Source organism: Haliaeetus leucocephalus, unplaced genomic scaffold (assembly GCF_000737465.1).
Source record: "Haliaeetus leucocephalus isolate CR32 unplaced genomic scaffold, Haliaeetus_leucocephalus-4.0 Scaffold964, whole genome shotgun sequence".
NCBI lineage: Eukaryota > Metazoa > Chordata > Aves > Accipitriformes > Accipitridae > Haliaeetus > Haliaeetus leucocephalus.
Window position 1 is genome coordinate 2517427 of NW_010973400.1, and position 18678 is coordinate 2536104.

Consider the following 18678-nt stretch of genomic DNA (forward strand, 5'->3'; position numbering starts at 1 on the left):
GTATCATTTGTTCTGCTTTTAACAGAAGGAGCCATCAAAGTACAGAGAACCTGGATGACCATAAAGAGGACACTTCTGTCTGAAAGCTCTGAATACAGTGACTTTACAAATAGTCTCGCATCCCATGCACAAACTCTGTGAGAGTCTTCTGGGACATTTCTCTGCTCACATTTTATCAAAAAGGATAAAGGATCATTCTGACACAGTCAGTAATGAAATCAAGAGAGGACACCACCATGCAAAATATGTATCGAACTCCATGCACTGTGCTAAAAAAGACATTACAAATGTTCAGGAACATAAGCTATTGAAGTCTTGGGTTTTTTTTGTTAATTTTTCAATGATTAACAGAAGGCTGTGATTTCATTGCAACAGGAGATTCTAGGGACTTGTAGATCAAGGGAAAAAAGTGTAAATGTGATGCACAACCCAAATTTTAAGTCATGTGATGTATTTCACCCTTAGAGCCTGGGGTGGATTTTGAACAGGAAGTCTACCTATAAATTGCACACTGTTGTGTCTGGTAAGCACTTGGGAATCCTGAAGTATGCTATACGAAGTTAGGATTTACTTTGTTTTGAAATGAAGCAAATAACTGATGCAGGCATATTTTGAGGATTTTCTCACACAGAGTTTTTTCTGAAAGAGATTTTGATGTAATTTAACTTCATAGATTTTTATATGAAACAGAACCTTACATTTCTCATTACTGGAGTTCCTTGCTTCTGACACCTGTAAACTCATCTTTGTCAGAGAATGAGTACTTAACATTTTCAAAAACATAATCTCCACTCAGGATACCCCAAATCAGTAGTCCCTTCCAAAAATTAGACTATGCCATTCAAATTTCTGTAAATTTTGGCCTTTACGTAATCATGATACTCACCCATTTCTCATGTGGTGTAGGCTCTCTGCCTCACAAAACACCATGGCATGGCTGTTAATCTCAGCTTGCACACAGTGTTTTATAATAATGAGGCTACACCTGACTTTTAAATGGTGATTTTTTTTCAGTCAGGGATATGTCATCATGCTTTAGATACATTAACTGAAACTTCATTTCTACTATAGATTCACAGTGCTGAACTCATTTTGTAGGTGAAAGACACACCTAACCTCAGGCACTTTCTGGAGCACTTAAGTTCAGACCTGGTCATTCTGGGCTACTTCTGTAGTCAGTGGAGATAGAGAGACCTCCAGAGGCTGGCTCCAAGCTTAAGCTAAAATGACTGGACTCTGAAGACATACCTAAATCTGGAGGGGAGAGTGATGGATCCCAGAGTTGAAGGCTTGTTCACCTTGAAGAAATTAGCACAATGCAAGACAAGACACAGCCCACTGGCTTCACTGCATGAATATGTGGGAGGGTGCCTTTATTTTATACTGGAAGTGCCTCTGGAGGACTGGCTTGATGCTGTTAGGGAGCACTTGCCGTAGGTGTCACTGGAGGCAGTGACTACAAGTAATTTGCTCAGGGCCATCTGGGAAGTGACTCCAGTGCTGGGAAACTGGGAAAGCTTTTACTTAAAGACATTGTGAAGTAAAATCAGTGCATCCATTGAGTGTCTCATCAAGTTTAATACTGAAACCTTTTCAGGAAAGTTTGAAGTCTAAGGCCTAATGAACTGTCCTAATTCAGCAAAATACTTAATCATGAGTGAGCTTTTAGGGATATTTTGAGTGTGTGTGGGTAAGAGTTAACTATGTTTAAGACTTCTGTTGAATTGACATCTAAGGCTGGGCATTTTTTGTTTCAGTTCTTGGACAAATCAAGATATGTATGCCTGGGGCATATGTGTTTACAACAAAAAAAACCCAATTTTGAGTCTGATGGAATTTGAAATAGCAGATTTACTGCTCTTTGAATTAGGTAAGTTATGTAGTAATATCACATAGCTCCAAAATATCATAGAAAACAGTTTTAGGGGTTTGATTTATTCTGTGATATTTGTGTATTTCTGAATAGTCGTCTTTAAAAACAACCAGAAGTCCCAGTAAAGGCCGTTTATGTTTTTTAATAGGTTATGTTTTCAGCTGTTATAAATCTGTAGCTACAAGGCAGTGGATCTGTGTCAGTTTACATAAGCCGAATACTTAGCCCAGTGATAAAAGGGTTGCAGAAACTGCTGGCTGTGGTTGATTGGAGTAATTTGAATGTGGCTTAAGATATTATTTCTAGATCAGTTATGCAGCTGCCTCTGAATTGCACAACACTGAATCTGAATTCACTCTCTTGCAAGGTAAACTTAGTTGATTATAAACTGTTTTCCTCTTTCCAGAGAGACAATGTGATATTTATCTAACAGATGCATTCAGTCCTCGCTTTGCATATGGTAGTAATAAAGGGAACTGCCAAAATCAAATAGAAAGCTTCTGTAGATGAAATGTAGCAGAGTATTTTTATATTTTGAAAATCTCATTATTTTATTTGATTATCAGAGTTGTACTTTTGTTAAGAAAATGAATGTATTTTTGTAAGTAAAGAGAATGGAAGAGTAAGTGCAGGGTAAGATTTTTTTTTTTTGTAATTTTCTTTTTTTAGGGCTCAGTGTTGGTGCTGTAAAATGAATGAACTTTTGTACGTCTCCTTGTCAGTTTTAAATGATGCGTATGCCTTAAGTATGTTCGGAACATGTGACTGAAAGAAGCAGGTTCTTATATTGACAACCATTCAGATTAAACGCTAATCTAATGTAAGCCTCCTGCCTTGCACTGACTGGCAGTAACAAGGGCCAGGTTCAGTCCCCAGGGGCTCTCATCCAAGTAACACCCAAATACAGTTGTAAGAATATGGGAGATTGGGTTAAGCCAGCTGGGTGCCTAATGGACAGCACTTCCCCACCTGCATGCAAGCAGTTCCAACAAATGGATTTACACAAATAGAGGAAGAAAAGGATAACAGAGTTACGTGTCACTGGGTAGTCCCCCATAAAGCAAACCACGCCCATTTCTTGCCCTTTCTGAAGTACAGTGATGGCAGCCCAAATCTTCTATACTGGGCTGATTGCTGGTATAGTTGGTAGCTGAGCTAGTCACTAGTCATCTCTTCCAGCTTCATCGCCCTTGTAGTTTCTGCCTAAAAATAATGTTGAAACTTTCCAAGGTTATATGGGCTTCCTGAGCATTACTGCTGGTGATCAGTCTAACCGTGGGTCACAGCTAACCACATAGGCAAGCCGCCGTTCCCCATCAGGCACTGAAGGAGGGGGTTGCTGTTAGCCACTGCCACCAGCCGTGTCTCCTACAACCGTGCTGCACCCTGTCTGTCCCTGAGCTTGCTGACCTGCCACGGCTTAGGTGGATTAGATCGCTTGTGCTGAGTCCCCCATTTTAATAGGTGAATACCACCTCGGATGTCTGTCTCTGGGGAGTCCCTGAAGGCCGGGACCTTTGGTTTCAGGTCACTGGTTTTTCAGGAAGGGCTCTGTAGATTTGAGAACTAATTCCTTAAGTCACTTCTGCACCTTATAAGAATTGCCGCTTAGATTCAATCCCTGCTGCATCCTCTCATCTCTATTCACCTTCTGCATTCCAAGTAACATAGTTGAAGTGGACAATGTTTAAAGCCAAACCCTGCTTTTTTGTGTTCATAGTTTGTTGCCAAATATCACTTGTTCATCTCCTTTTCTATTTGCCTTTCTGGGCTGTAGATAGAAAACTCAGAATTAAATCAATTTTCTTGAGAAGAGGAGTTTCCTTGAGGGAAACTCAGGTCATTTAAGACCTGGTATTTGTTGTCCAGCTCTTTGAAGGTGGAGAAGGCAAGTTAGTTCAAAGTCTCATGCAGTAGGGTACAGCCAGTAGCAATCTAGTGTATAGGGGTCAATCACATACCTTGTATGAATTTCATGTCATAGTTAGGTAAAAAACAGTCTCGAAGTGCTACAATAGAGTCTTTCCCTTCAGAAAACTTCTAGACTGATGGAAACATCAGTTGGATTCATACAACTAGCAGGTGAGGGAAGGAGTTTTCTGTTTTCCTGCAGTTTCGGAGATCAGAAGTTCCTTGTGCTGCACTGAATGCTTTTTTTTCACCTTAACTCTCTGCAAGACCATGGCTCAGATACCTGGCGAGGGTGCTGAGTATTATGGTTACAAAAATGTGTATATGTTATAGGCTTAAAGTATGAAATCAGATGGCTTTCACATCATTGAGCACCAAATCTGCTGCATAAAACAGATGCTATCTCCCTGGGAAGCTTCATTCAAAAGACACAGTAGCAGCATGTGTCGCTGTCCCTGAGGCAGAGGAGGAGACTTTTTGCTATGTTGCACCTGAGAATATACAGTCTCCAAAGACACAAACTGGCATGACACAGAGCTGAACAACGGAGGGAGAATGGTGCTCGAGCCATGGCACTCTGCAGAAAAGTTGGGTCCTCAACATCATTTCAGAGATGATTACAGAGCAGCAGTCTCTAACCCTAACTGGAGAGCAGCAGTGCTGTTGGATAGTAGGGAAACATGAATGTTTGCTCTAGAAGTGTGGAAGCAGAAATAAATCTTATTTCCTGATCTATTCCTTGTCCTGAATGATGTTAGACAAGACTATGAACTTCAACTACGCCCTTCAGCTTTCTGTCCTCATTTTTGCTGGACTCTGCTGTAGATGGTGAGGAAGGATTGCTCAGGCCCTATGGAACTGATGGTTGCTTGTGCAGCTTCATCGATGGAGGTACGCTTTGGAGACCCAGCACCCATCCCCTGCCCGCTCATCTTTGCTGATGAATGTGGAATCATCTATATTCAGCAAAGGATCAAAAGGATTTCCTTTTCACCTTAGTATTCTCCATCATGGACTTTCATTTCTGTTTTACCTGGAGGATGTTTTCACCTGCCTAGGGCCAACACAGGCCACCAGCTTGTCATCATGGTGATGGAACCAGGTTTACACCAGCTGGGAAGTTTCTGTCCAAATTGGCTGCAGCCCATGAGGAAGTATTTCCCTTGTGTTTCCAGAACAAACTCACCCCTTGGTCACCTTCAAAGTCATCGAGAAGAAGCCGCACCTTTGCCACATCCAGCTTGAGCAATTCTGCCAGTGCTAGCCATGTCAGATTGTGAGTCTGAGTGCATAGACGTACCTGCTGACGTCAGTGTGGGATGAATGCAGAACTGTAGCCACCTCCAGACTCCTGGCAAAGCCTCAGCTGTGCTGAGCTGGCCAGGCAGAGAGAATGGGCAACTCCAGAATTCCCAAAGTGACTTGTAGGGGTGAAAGAAGAGCCATAAGAGAAGAAAGCTCCCTAAAACCACCCTGCAGTCCTCTCCTCAGGGCTCTTGGATTGACATCAATGACCGGGTGGAAAGATGTTGGATGTGGAAACCAAATGCCACATGCAGAGCATCAGTTAACACTTTCTGGTTACCAGATATTCACGCACTCAGCTTGTCCCTCCCTGATTCCCTGTCTAAGCCCGTGTTCATACAAAAGCAGATCAATGGAAAAAAACAGCAACTTGACTCAAGAGATGATCAGAGACTGCAGCAAACAGGGTGGAATTTCAGTGCTGGAGGATTCCCAGGAACTGGACAGTCAGCAGAAGCAATGCTATAAAAGCTAAGAAGGACGTATCTTAATTATTCTGGCTGTGCAACTGAAATAATGAGGAGCTTGACAGAGGACACAGTTAGAAAACATGCTGGGATGTCAGCCTTCTCCATGTCATAGCACAGAAGGGAATGTGTTTTAGTCCTGGCGCTGTGAGTACTGATTGCAGGCTTGGTGTCTGCAGACGGTAAAAAGCCAATTAGGAAGTGCTTGATAGACCCGCTCTAAATGAGGAGAACCAGTAGGCAAGTGCAGGGTGTAACACACAAGGAACTCATGCAAGATACACAAAGGGAACCAGAGTTCAATCTTTCTTTTCTTTCACCTTTCTTTTCAGACCCCACCATGTCCTCCCTGTTTGCCAGCAGACAGTATTGTACTTGTTGCCTACAGGGTGGATCTGAGCAAGGAAACCGTACAATAAATCCAGGACTAAGACATATTGCAGGACAGGCTGATTTAATCCAGAAATTAACTGAAACTGGACATATTTTTGGAGTAGTCAGCGGTGGCACTTGGTGAACACTGGTGTGCCTGTGGCCCCTGCTCGGGTGGTTGCTCAGGGTCCTTGGAGAGCCAGATGTCCCTGGAGAAGTAATAAAGACTAATAGGAAAGAGGGATTTGGATCTCATGGGACAAACTGGGGACAGAGTAGGCAACAGGTTTAATTCATCAAACCCATTTTGTGTTGGACATAGACTGCTACTGGACGATGATTCTTCCCACCACCAGCTGGGGTTGGAACCCACACTATGCAAAAAAAAAAAAAAAAAAAAAAAGGGCCGGCTAGGGATAAAGGAAGCACAGCACCTGCCCATGTTAGAAGAAATAGGATGGAGGAAAAAAAACCCCTCTCTTTCCAACTTGTTCCTGTACCTCTCCACTTTTCCTCTTCACTTGTTTCATTTGGAAAACTCACAGCTGGTAGCTGAGGATGAATGATTTGATTTGCACCTGAAGTGTAACACTCCCACTGGGGATGAAGCAATGGAACATGGTGGGACTTTGGCAGCAGAAGCTATACTTGATTTTTAAGGTTTCTGGCTTCAAGAAGCTTTGATTTTTTTTTTTTTTTTTATGTCTTTGATGCCTGGTTGTGAGAAGCCATTTACTTGGTGCTGTGTTCTTGCATCCTGCCAAATGGAAAAGCCAAGGATCTTTGGACAAAATGATTTGTCATCTACTGGTCTACGTGGTGGTTGCCACTGGGCTTTGTGGCTTTTGGTTAGAGTAATGGTGATTGCGGACTGCCTCCGGATTAAACAGTGACAATTACTGAGAACAGATACTTGTTACGTACAGCATGAAGCCCACAACTGCCAAATTATTTCACCTGTTTTCCTCCTCCCCTGTGCAACAAAAGCTGTTAACTTCTAGTTGCGCCACCCAACACTGAGTGCTCTTTGCAGCTTTCGGTGATGTTGTATCTTTAGTATTGGATTTTGTGGACAGATGATTTTTTGACAGTGGCTAAATTTCCAAATAGGTAATAAAAAAAGAGATTACATTAGTCCTGAGACAGCAGCTCCAATTCTATAATCTCATCACTTGATTCCTTCTCACGCAGTAAGCTCCACTGTGAAAGCCTGATAAACTGCTTAATGTTATCATGCTTTAATTTTATGGGTAGCAATCTTGGATTACTCTTTTCTTCAGTGCTGCAATCCATACTACAAAAACTTGTGCTGTTTTCCAAATTTCACCTTTGCATTTTCACTCTCTCTCACTACAAAAGCCCATAGAACATTTTCTTCTGTCAACCTTTAAATTGGATGTTCTCAAGGTGATGGGTTATTGGACTTCCCTTCTGCCTGTTCAGCACATACTAGCTATGAAAATTAAAAGAGATGCATTGAAGGCAATGTTGTTAATATTAACAATATTGTTTCAAAGGGAAAAATTTCAATATCAAGAGGCGTTTAGACATATTAACTGGCAAATGTTGTTATTCAAATGTAACTGAAGTCACTTTATGCCTATAACGATGTACTGGGTCTGGCTGGGACGGAGTTTGTTTTCTTCATAGCAGCCTGTACAGTGCTTTGGATCTGTGACCACGACAGTATGATGACCCACCGATGTTTTGGCTGTTGCTGAGCAGCGCTTGCACAGCATCAGGGCCTTCTCTTTTTCCAGCTCTGTCCCACCAGCACAAGAACCTGGGAGGGGGCACAGCTGGGACAGCTGACCCCAACTGACCAAAGGCATATCCCAGACCATATGACATTGTGCTCAGCACATAAAGTTGCAAGAAAGGAGAGGACGGTCAGAGTTACGGCACTCAAAACCCAAGCAACCGTTATACATGCCAAAGCCTTGCTTTCCTACAAGCTGCTGAACAGCTGCCTGTCGGTGGGACTGTCCTGGTTTCAGCTGGGATAGAGTTAACTGTCTTCCTAGTAGCTGGTACAGTGCTATGTTTTGAGTTCAGTATGTGAAGAATGTTGATAACACTGATGTTTTCAGTTGTTGCTCAGTAGTGTTCAGACTAATGTCAAGGATTTTTCAGCTTCTCATGCCCAGCCAGGGCACCTGACCCAAACTGGCCAACAGTGTATTCCATACCATGGGACGTCCCATCTAGTTTAGGAACTGGGAGGTGGGGGCAGGCATTCGCGGCTCAGGGACTGGCTGGGTGTCGGTCGGCGGGTGGTGAGCAATTGCCCTGCGCATCATTTGTACATTTCGATCCTTTTATTACTGCTGTTGTCATTTTATTAGTGTTATCATTATCATTATTAGTTTCTTCTTTTCTGTTCTATTAAACCGTTCTTATCTCAACCCAGGAGTTTTACTTCTTTTCCCGATTTTCTCCCCCATCCCACTGGATGGGGGGGAGTGAGTGAGCGGCTGCGTGGTGCTTAGTTGCTGGCTGGGGTTAAACCACGACAGGGACATACTTTGCAAACTCCTTATTTTGCTTGACTTGCAAACACAGCTTGTTTTACCTATTAAACTATCTTTATCTCAACCCATGGGTTGTTCTTGCTTTTGCCCTTCCAATCCTCCTGTCCTGGACAGAGGAGTGAGTGGCTGGGGGGGGGCTCAGCGGCCACCCCGGGTCAACCCCCCACAGAAGATGACACAGGTGACAGCCACTTCCCCAAATCCACACAGAGAAGCAAGCACAGAGAGGCATTATTAGTGGGCACAAGAGGGGAAAAGGGTCTTGCTTCCACACATTACGGATATTAGACATGATCATACTTTGTCCCAAACTCCATATACCTAAACTAGTGCTTACACCCCTAGTAACACCAGTGCAAACGCACATGCACCTCTGCAGGTGCTATTTCTAAATAATAGCATAACATTTCAGGCTTTGGCAGAAGTGAGGAAATGGGGGGCAACACAGCGTTTTCAAGGGTTTCTTTATTATGCAAGTTTACTATCATCTAAAAACACCAACGTATTAAAGACCAAGATGGAAACTTTAGCTCAGAAGCTTGTAGGAACACGTGTTTTCAACCACTGATACAAAGACCTGGTCTATATTGCAAAAGTCATATTTAAAAAACACCGCTCAGTACAAAAAGAAAAGTTAATGTTTCCAAGCATCAAATAAATAATTTACAGTGATATGCAACAAAAAAATTACAGACATCCAACAGAGATTTGAGACAGACTGTTGTTTAGAATTTTCAGCCCTATACAGTAAATTTAAAAGTCTCCCATTGTAAGACAGACATTACAAAATCACTGTCAAAAATTACATTTTATTGCTGGGCTGTTCTGAAGGACTGCTGCTGTCTAAGGCCTTGGAGGAGCAGTCTCTGAGGACTTCCAAAGAACTCGTGATATCCAGACCTTCAGAAGAAGCGGGTCTGCACCCTTCTGTAGAACTGATGATGTCCAAAGTTTTGGAAGAACGGGCACTGTAGCCTTTCATACTGGCATCTCTTACGACTATCTCCTGCGTGGATGTAAACGTTAACGGAACAAAGCCCTCGCTGTCCGCTGTGAGAACAATCCAAGATGAACCTGTGAAGACACGTAAATGTCTGTTTGTAAGCTTTCCTGTAATTAGGTATGTTTAAGGTATAAAACATATTTCTTCTAAAATTAAAGTTAAATGCTTCTGTATGTTTGCAGTTTTTCTAGCCCCCCAAAAAAAGTATGGGGAGATACAGGTTGTATGATCTCAAAAATAAAGGACAGTTAAGAACTATGCGAAACAGCTTTCTGACCAATTTTTCCACTAGGAGATGATACTATAATAAATGCATGCTTCAAATAAGGAGGAGGAATGAAATTCAAACAGAATTCATAAGCATCCAGACTTCTTTTTAATTAGGTATTCATAAGCTACTTCACAGTGCTTAAGCTGTGCAGATACTGTAAAAAGCAGAAATTTATTAAACGACAAATTAATATCATAAAAATAATTTAGAAACTGCTTCTATTATGTAATTTCAATATAATTAATTCCAATAAATACAAGGAAGAAATACTGTACTATACTGTATAAACCCCATGTCTCTGGTCCATTTGCTATTCGACTTCGCATCATCATTAGCATTATTTTTACAATTTGAAATCTTTTACTGAATCTGAAACACTGACTTCTACCAATTCATATAAACCAGAAAATGTTCATACTTGTATCCATTAAGCTGATGAAGGAATAAAATAGAGCTCGCGGCGGGCGAGGGAATTCAGAGAAACATGTCCAGCTGTTTGTAAATTTACATTATGTAACTTCACGTCACAAGTAAGGTCATGAGAAGATTGTAGCTTAAAAGCATGCAACCCTTTAATCTTTTGGCTTAATATCTCTTTTGGACCAAACTTTAAAATCAATACAATTCAGGAATTTGAAAATACCATTCCTACTTTGCCCATTTATCTAGTAATATTTGTAAAATTAATAAAGAAACCTACAGTAACACTGTTTGCTTTTACAATTTATCTAGTAAAGTTAGTCATATGCATGACGATTACTCATTCCTGCGTGACCAATCTGTTAAGTTACATTTTTAAGCTAAAAATGAGAAGTTGAAACTAACACAGGTAAAGGGGACATTTTTCTTGCCAGAAAGAGAAGTTATTCAAGTTTTATAGCTCAAAATAAAATCCCAGTCTGAAAAATTAAGAGATCAGTATCTACAAAATTGCCTATTGTTATCACTGGGTATATCAGACATTTCTGGGTTGTGCCACAACATTATTAAAATAGTCGCTGTGTTTCAATGCAGGTAACTGACCCTGCAATAGGAAAACTACTAAACTACTGTAAGATAGTGGCAAGAATCTTTTCAAGATTCAATTGCTAGTGAATTATCTGACTACAGTTTTATCTAGGTATCGGAATACTAAACACATTCCAGCAACTACTTAAGGAAAAATGAAACTTGCACAATGGTAAGAAGAGCAGCCTTAAGGCTTTGGGATAGCTGCTCAGTAATCCACGAGCAGGCAAACAGCAGACATGGTAGGCAAATAGTTGGAATACAGTACAGAGAATATCTGTAATAGTGAGAGATCGTATCCCCAAAGTCTGCTTCCTACCTTTGCCAAAAGTAAGAGACTTAGAATTGACACATACACAGACATATGAGATGTGCATGGGATGAATGGGTAACAGCAGAGAAGACCACAACAATAAGAAAGGTAGTTTTCTTCACAGCAAAAAAAACAAGTGAAAAGCACTGCTAAAATCTATAGACCTACTTTTGTGCTCATAAAAAAAATATAGGATTTCTTAAAGGAGACCAGATGCTGGAACTACAGATTGAAATATAGAAAACTGTATTCCAAAACTACCAGTCAACTCCAACCTCCTCATTACTCAGACTTCTCTATTTAGAATAGCGGAAAACATAAATAAAATACTGGGTGACAGTAATTTTCCTGTATAACTAGCTACTTGATAAGGGGGTATCATAGGTAAAAGTTTGCTCTTTTTTTTTTATAATGTAAAGATTCTTCTCAGTAAAAGCCTAGAGAAGAATCTTTATGTTATAAAACAAATGAGCAAACTTTTATTAATAATCTTGCATTATTTATTCCTTGGGTTTTTTTTTTCCAGATGGGATTAGGCACATTGCTGCTGCTCACTGAGAATGTCACATGTGTTTAAAGTGTTTGTACTATTGGATAATTACAACATACCATGTTGCATTTCTACAAGAGAGAGATTGAATATCTGCTGGACTATATTTAGACGGAGTTTACCACCACAAAGAATAACAGCTCGTCTTTCATCTGAATCACTTCTGGAAAGCTGCTTCTGTAAATTCAAGAAAGAATCATTAGATATCTATTTAAGCAGAGATGTCAAAACGGCATTAATGAAAACAGGATCACAGACATGCCTTCAACTACATCATTTACAGAAAGTCAAATGCTACATTCATTCAGACCCATTTGCAAGATTTATACTTTAAAGTCTCAGCTCTCAAGTAGATGATCTGTGAGCGATAGCAGCAAGGAACTGTGCTAATTCAGCAGAATTAGCTGTCAGAACAACAGGAGACGAAATCACACACTGCTGGTGAAGAAACCATGAGCTTCATCCACAGTGCAATCCTGACTCTCAGCCTACCACCTGCGAGGGACATTTTCCTGGGGAGTCTGTAAAGTTGCAGGTTTTCCATCCTCCCTGATCCACAACTTAAGAAGAGGTGAGAACTCCTGCCCCTGAATGTTTGGGGTGAGGAAAGGACTAACAAGTCAGAAGGGCTTGTTTGTCTCACCTCTGACCATCACTGCCCCAAGCCTTAAAATCCAAAAAGCATCTTCAAAGAATATCCCTCACAGCCAGAACAAAGCATTTTGAAAATCTGCAGAAGATCAGTTGTTACGAAAACTACAATCTCTGTCTTTGCGTAGGATAAAATTCACACAACCACATCACTTCCCAGGGAAGCCTTGGTAACATCTCTGGGTCATGAAAAAAACATGATAAAAGTAAATTCTGACTCCTTTTCCGTGCTGTGGATGGACCCATCCATCCACAAGGAGGGCGTATGGTAGAGAGGAGGTCAGAGATGCACACATCCTCTTTGCCCCCTGCACTGATAAGCAGTGTCTGAGAGGGCAGAGTTTATTTGGGACATTTTGGGTTTCCTCAACAGCTAATAACTTGGGCAGTAGAGAAATGATCAGGGCTCAGCACAGGAGGTGACGATCCCTGTTTGCCTGTTAACCATTTCTGAATCAAATATACTCTGACTAAAGTTAAAACACAGCATTTTCTGCCAGACTTTCCAATGTCACTTGTAATTCAGAAGTGAAATGCTTTTCTTGCCACAAATGATCAGTGATCAAAATATGTAGGTAAAATTGTAGCATTACTTTAACTTGCGAAGCACCCGCATGCAAGTGTAGCTAAGAGCTCTAGGAACACCAACACAGGCTGATACTAACTCAGTTTCAAACTGTATGTAAAAAGAGAGCTGAATATAAAAATGTAACAAAAATTTGTGCTACCTCAAATTAAAGTAGGCTTCTAAAGAAACACCTCAGATAAATGAGACACCAGACTTGCTGAGGGAAACCTTCACTTTCCAGAGTAATGCCCCATATATAATTAAGATTTAAGAAAGCTAGAAAAATTAAAGTTATTACAATTATGAAATGTTTACAATGGAAAACAGTGAAGAGAGTGAGGGAATATGACCTAGGACCTAAGAGTTCAATGCTAGAAAACTCAAGAATAATAAATTTCGCAATAATGAAGCTGAAAAATAAGAGCTTATTGAAGGGAAAATGGCAGTTTAAATTACTTTAAATATTGACTAAGGTTTATTAATCTGAATTCTAGAAGAGACCTGTAGATTTGTGCGATGTTTTGATAATCAGGTAACTTATACTTTCTAGCACGAGATTTGGAAGTGCCTTCTTTCAGCCAAGGAAAGTGTCTTTCACATGAAATTTGATTTTAAATCCGTTTTTAAGCTACGTTAATGGAATTATCTGTTGTGTCCCTAAGGGTCTCTCTCCTTCTCAGATGGTGCTTTCAATACACATTAGCAACATTTCAGTTTCAGAGCCAAAGCATTTTTCTTTTTTTGTTTCAGTCTCCATTATTTTAGTTGTCCTCACAGGAGGACGGGAGATTGATACCAGTTCCGACACATGGAAATTTTCACTTGTCTAAATTTCTAAACAGAAAGCTTCAGAAGTTGCCTACGAAAAACATTTCCTTCCTAGAACTTCATGACAAGTCTTTAACTCTGCAACTGAACTGTCCCAGGTGGGTTCTCTGGAGTCCCACCACACTCCGTGCAGAAGGAGAAGGTACGCCTGCCTGGGTCAGAGCCAATAAGCTCAGGCCAGCGCGAGCTGCTCATTCCCGAATATTACATCACTTTAAAAACACTGAAAGCCTGCAGAGTAATGGGACTTGTAACATTAGTCCCGTCTACAGGAACAGGATGGAAATCTAATCCTATTGACCATTACATGATAATGGTCTTTTTCCAGAAATGCTCTGTTTTTACCACTGGTACAGATAGCTCTGCAAGAAGGAAAGCACTACTACAGTATCCATCTGAAATGGCAATAATTTTAGATATGTTAGTTTAAGTTTAGTTTAAAAAGTTACCTGAAATATTTCCCTCATTCTATCTCCCATCAGAGAAAAATATAAATATGTAGTTTTAGAAGAACTGTAAATAGGGACTGAGATGCAATTACAGGAAGAGTAGGGAAGAAGGACAACAAAAACGAGCCAGGCTTACGTAAAGCCTAAGTAAGTCTAAATAAGACTCCTATCGGATTCACCTGCATGCAGCAAGATCATTCACATATACCGAATTTGCACGTACTAAACATTCATAGGATGTCATCCTTCCTGCACATAATTTGCCAGAGTTTGTGTTTTAAATCCATACAAAGAACATGCATCCATAAACAGATTTTATTATTAAGGCTTCCAATCTTAAAATTACCTGGCAGGTGATGTTAATAAAAGAGGGTTCCTGAGAAGATGGGTACACTGGAAGATTTCTCTTCCCAGATTTTAGCAGCTCAGTTAATTCACAGAGATGATGCTGCAATTCTGTGAAGTTACCAGACATTTTTTCTACATTTTTCAAAAAGTAACTCGCCTCCTTTTCACTTAATAGGTTATTCTTGTAAGAATTTGGTATTTTGGAAGCTGCATCTGCCTGCCTTTTTGGAGATGCTGGCTTGTTAGGAAAGGCTAGTGATGTGGCCACAGTCCGATTAACTGGTTCGGCATCGAGAGACTCAACAGCTGGAGGAAAATTCATGGAAATCTTTTTATCTTTGAGGTCACTCATGTTCAACAACAAGCTTTGTTCATAAACAGGACTCTTAATTTCTTCAATGAGTTTCCTTCTGCTGGTAGGGGACTGAATGGCAGCACGATCTGGTATCAAGAGTCCACGGCTGAGAGGGTGAACATCTGTAGAGAGATCATGAAGTATGCTTGAAAGGTTCGAACTGGAGCTCCCATTAACTGATGCAGGTGTTGAAGGACCCATTTCAAATATTAGTTCCTTAATCATCAATCGGATCATATATTTGTCTGATCTTGAAGAGGGAAGAAATGCAGGGTCAGTGAATTTTTGTCTTCCAACCAGTATCAGTAACAATTTATTGGTCAAGAAGCACAAACCCTTTGGTTTTTCATTTTTCTCTAGCTGAATTTGTTGAATATTGGGTAAATTGGATGAAGTCAGTGAATAGACTAAAATAACGTTACAAGTATTGGAGGCGACCGATACAGTTTGAGTTTTGGGGTCAAAAGCCATTATATCAGGAACCAGAATGCCTGGGATGCTAACTTTTTTGGTAGAGGTAACCTTTCTTTCAAAAGTCACCAAGATGAGATGTGAAGAATCTTGGCCACTTCCCGTTAGGTAGTCCTTGGGCCTCAGATGAAGAAGAGGACTGGAATCAGCACCCTGCTTGCTAGAAAGTATGTGAGTTAGATCCACAGGAGATGTAACAACAGGCAAGGGCTTCTCAGAGTCCAGTGACTTTTTCCCCCCATCCATGGAATACTCTTCCTCACCGCATAAGCTGGACTGCGAGGGAAAGGACTCTGTTTCAATGCTCGCTGGAACTTCAAATGCAACACCAGCATTTAAGCCACAGATCTTGTCTAGAGGAAGCTCAGTGGCAACAGCAACTTGGAAGTTCAGAGTAGCTTCCACAGCACAGATGTAGCCTCCCACATCAAAGATCGGGCAAAAAGAACAAGCATTCAGTGTTTTCTGACCATCGTCCCAAATATAAGAATGAAGGGCACTGCCTACTCCCACTACTAAGCGATTGCCTTCCTTTGTCCAACAAGCGCAGTGGATGAGACCGCTGCCTTTAATATCTGCTTTAATTCTGGAGTTGTTGAGATGAACAGAGTGTAAAACAGAGGCATCCCGTGTAGTTAGCACAGCCAAGATCTCCTTCTTCGGATGCCACACACAGCCTTGGGGGAGCACTGGAAAAGGCTCGCTGATGTCACATATCTGAGAAACTAAGAGCTTATTTCTTTCTGTAACATTAAAACAGAGCTGCCAAATGGTGATATGCTTTTTATGTTGAACAGCGAGCAGAGCTGGGGCATCAGGGGGACACGGGCCCCAGTAGAGTCCATGGACATGTTCAAACTGACCGACAACACTTGAGTCACCAAATTTTGGTTCTCCATTATGAAGGTGTAAAGAAGTTAGTATCACCTGTTTCCCATCTGTCCAGGCAATACCGTGCACAGGGTGAATTGCTTGGTATAAGGCATTAAGGCCAGTTCTCAGAAGCTTCGCCTTTCCTAGCTCCATGATTTTTAATGTGACACATCTAAACAAATTGGAATGAAAAGAAAAAAAAGTTTATTGTAGAGGACAGAGGAAAATAGCTGTACGATTTTTTAGCTTATGACCCTGCCAATGCTGGACTCTTCCTTCCAGTGAAGTCAATATACACATAATGTTCATCTATGCTTAATCCCCAACCCTAGAATTTTTTGTTTATGATGTTTCCACAGTGAAGTGCAATTTTAAGAGAGAGAAACTTTGCTGTTTACATAGGCTTAGTCTGCTGCATTTTCATCACTAGACCAGTCCTTTCATTCTAATCGACAGGTTGCTGCTGCTCAGAACATTTTCGAATGACTTCAGTATTAAAAATTTTCAAAATATCGCCTCTCGCTCTCAACTTCATGGACCATTTGTGATCAGATAAAGTAATCCCTTATAAGTATAACCAAGCATTAATGTATTATCTATAAATCTGATCCTGTATTAAGTGGGTGAGAACAAGGCGTTTGTATGGTTATTCCAGAAAGCTCTCTAAAAAAGCAAATGCAATTTTGAAGAAAGTTAGGATCAAAGCAGATTTTTCTGAGGAAATGAATGAGAAAAGAATTTAAAAGAAAGAACACAGGAGGGGGACAGACTCATCTACCTCAGGCACGAGCCGTACCATGATAGCATATGAAAGACTCACAGTCTTCACCATCCTCTAATGCTGTGATTATTTTTTTTTTCTTTTCCTAAGTGACTCGGCACCTTTTTGTCAAAGTTCACAAACCACCTTGTAGCTCACTACTGTTCCTTGGGTAGAAGGGATGAAAGCAGTAGGCAGCTGACTATGCCGGCAGACTGGTATTTCCACATACCTGAATATCCGTAAAAAAATATACATACATTTTTAAATGCCTTTTGGTTTTTGTTTTTTTTTAATATCTGCAGTAATTCTGGGGATATTTTTATCATTTGGATATTGCTTTAGGACTACTTATTTTCATAGTGTCCTGCAAGGTAGAAATTACTGTAGGAAATAAAACCACAGAAAACCTTCATTCCACGATTTTTGAAAAATGGGTTACATGATTTGCCTGATGTCTCAAAAGAAGCCTTTTCAGTTCTCTCTGCATAGCATAACAGCTTAAAGAGGGAGAATGGGAAACTGCCAGCAATCATTATTCTCTGTAATCTGTAGCCAGGTGTCTGGGACTTCCAGAAGCCCTATGCAAGGCACCAGAACTTCAGAAGGGTTCACAATTTTACACATATTTCTAGTTTCTGAGCTGTGAGGAATCCCTACTCTATGCACAGAAGCCAATCCAAAGAAGTTGATTGTTTCCTCACTTAAGATTCTCCGTAGGATTTGGCTCAGCTGCAAAGCCATGGCACAGAATGAGTTGCAGCTTTAGTAAGAAACATGAAAAACAAGAAGAAAGTGTCTGAGAAAGTCAAACTGTCAAACTGGAAGGTTTTATCACAATGTGCAGGGCCTGGCACTACCCAGTATTTTAATTAACTGTTTGTGGATGACGGCAAACTTGGAGGAACGGGACGGGAAGAGCGGATTTCAGAGACTAAAATTAGACAGAAAAAGTCATGTTATGATGATCAACATAACTTCTTCTCAAACTAATAACAGGTGCAAAATAATATACATAGTAATGAAAAAGCCCCAAACATGGATACCTCTTCAGGAGTAATTCCCAGGGTAGCAGTATAGCAAAAAAGGATCTGGTTTACAGTGGATCACAAACTGAATATTTCAGTAATGTGAGAATGTTGCCAAATAAGACAGCATCATTCTGGAATGTCTTTAAGAGGGATGCCATACACAAGGGACATAATTACCCCACTTCCTCAGAGCTAACAGTATCTCCACTGGAGTACTGCACCTAGCTCTGGGTTTAACAGTCCACAGATGATGGAAGTGCCCAACAGAGCTCAGGGACCAGAGAAACACGAGAACTGGGTTCACTCAGTTCACAGAAGATTGTGAGTGGAAACTTGCAGACACCCACCACTCTGCTGACTAGAGAACACTGATCCATTGTTCTCCAGGTCTACTCTGGATAGTGCAAGATAATAATCAGCTTAGTTTCAACCAAGGAGATTTAGGTCAGCTATTAAGGAAAAATTCTAACCATAAATGATAGCTAAGCATTGAAGCAGGTTACCTTGGAGCGGGGGAGAAGGCACCCCATGAATTTCATAATCTGTATGAGCCAATTAAGTCAATGTCTGTCAGGGATACGTTTAAGTACACTGGGCCCTGCTTCATGGTAAGAGAGCACTCGAGATCCTTCCCAACCAACTTCTCCCCTCTAAACTCCGGTACGACCGACCCCAACCTCGTTCAGAACCGCCACTCGTGGGAAAACCAAGTTGTCAGTTGTTCGTTCCTCAGCGCTCTG

The 18678-nt window shown here is 40.8% G+C and overlaps 2 protein-coding genes across 7 annotated transcripts in view; one reads left to right on the forward strand and one right to left on the reverse strand.

The window, feature by feature from the left end:
• Nucleotides 1–6708, forward strand: part of MFSD2B (major facilitator superfamily domain containing 2B) — a 44551-nt gene extending 37843 nt beyond the window's left edge. For all 4 annotated transcript variants that reach the window (XM_010584255.1, XM_010584254.1, XM_010584256.1 and 1 more), the window contains one exon: nucleotides 26–6708. In XM_010584255.1, the coding sequence (XP_010582557.1) occupies nucleotides 26–83 (58 nt within the window). In that variant the 3' untranslated portion in view covers nucleotides 84–6708. The remainder of the gene's footprint in view (nucleotides 1–25) is intronic.
• Nucleotides 6709–8908: 2200 nt separating this feature from the next.
• Nucleotides 8909–18678, reverse strand: part of LOC104842138 (WD repeat-containing protein C2orf44 homolog) — a 10251-nt gene continuing 481 nt past the window's right edge. Inside the window, exons 1-4 of one of the 3 annotated variants that reach the window (XM_010584261.1) lie at nucleotides 18616–18678; nucleotides 14447–16319; nucleotides 11664–11781; nucleotides 9099–9533 (exon numbers count right to left, since the gene is read on the reverse strand). In XM_010584261.1, coding sequence (XP_010582563.1) covers nucleotides 9262–9533; nucleotides 11664–11781; nucleotides 14447–16300 — 2244 coding nt within the window. In that variant the 5' untranslated portion in view covers nucleotides 16301–16319; nucleotides 18616–18678 and the 3' untranslated portion in view covers nucleotides 9099–9261. Of the gene's footprint in view, nucleotides 9534–11663; nucleotides 11782–14446; nucleotides 16334–18615 lie in introns of those variants that run through there. The other 2 variants (XM_010584260.1, XM_010584258.1) reach the window with 2 other exon arrangements.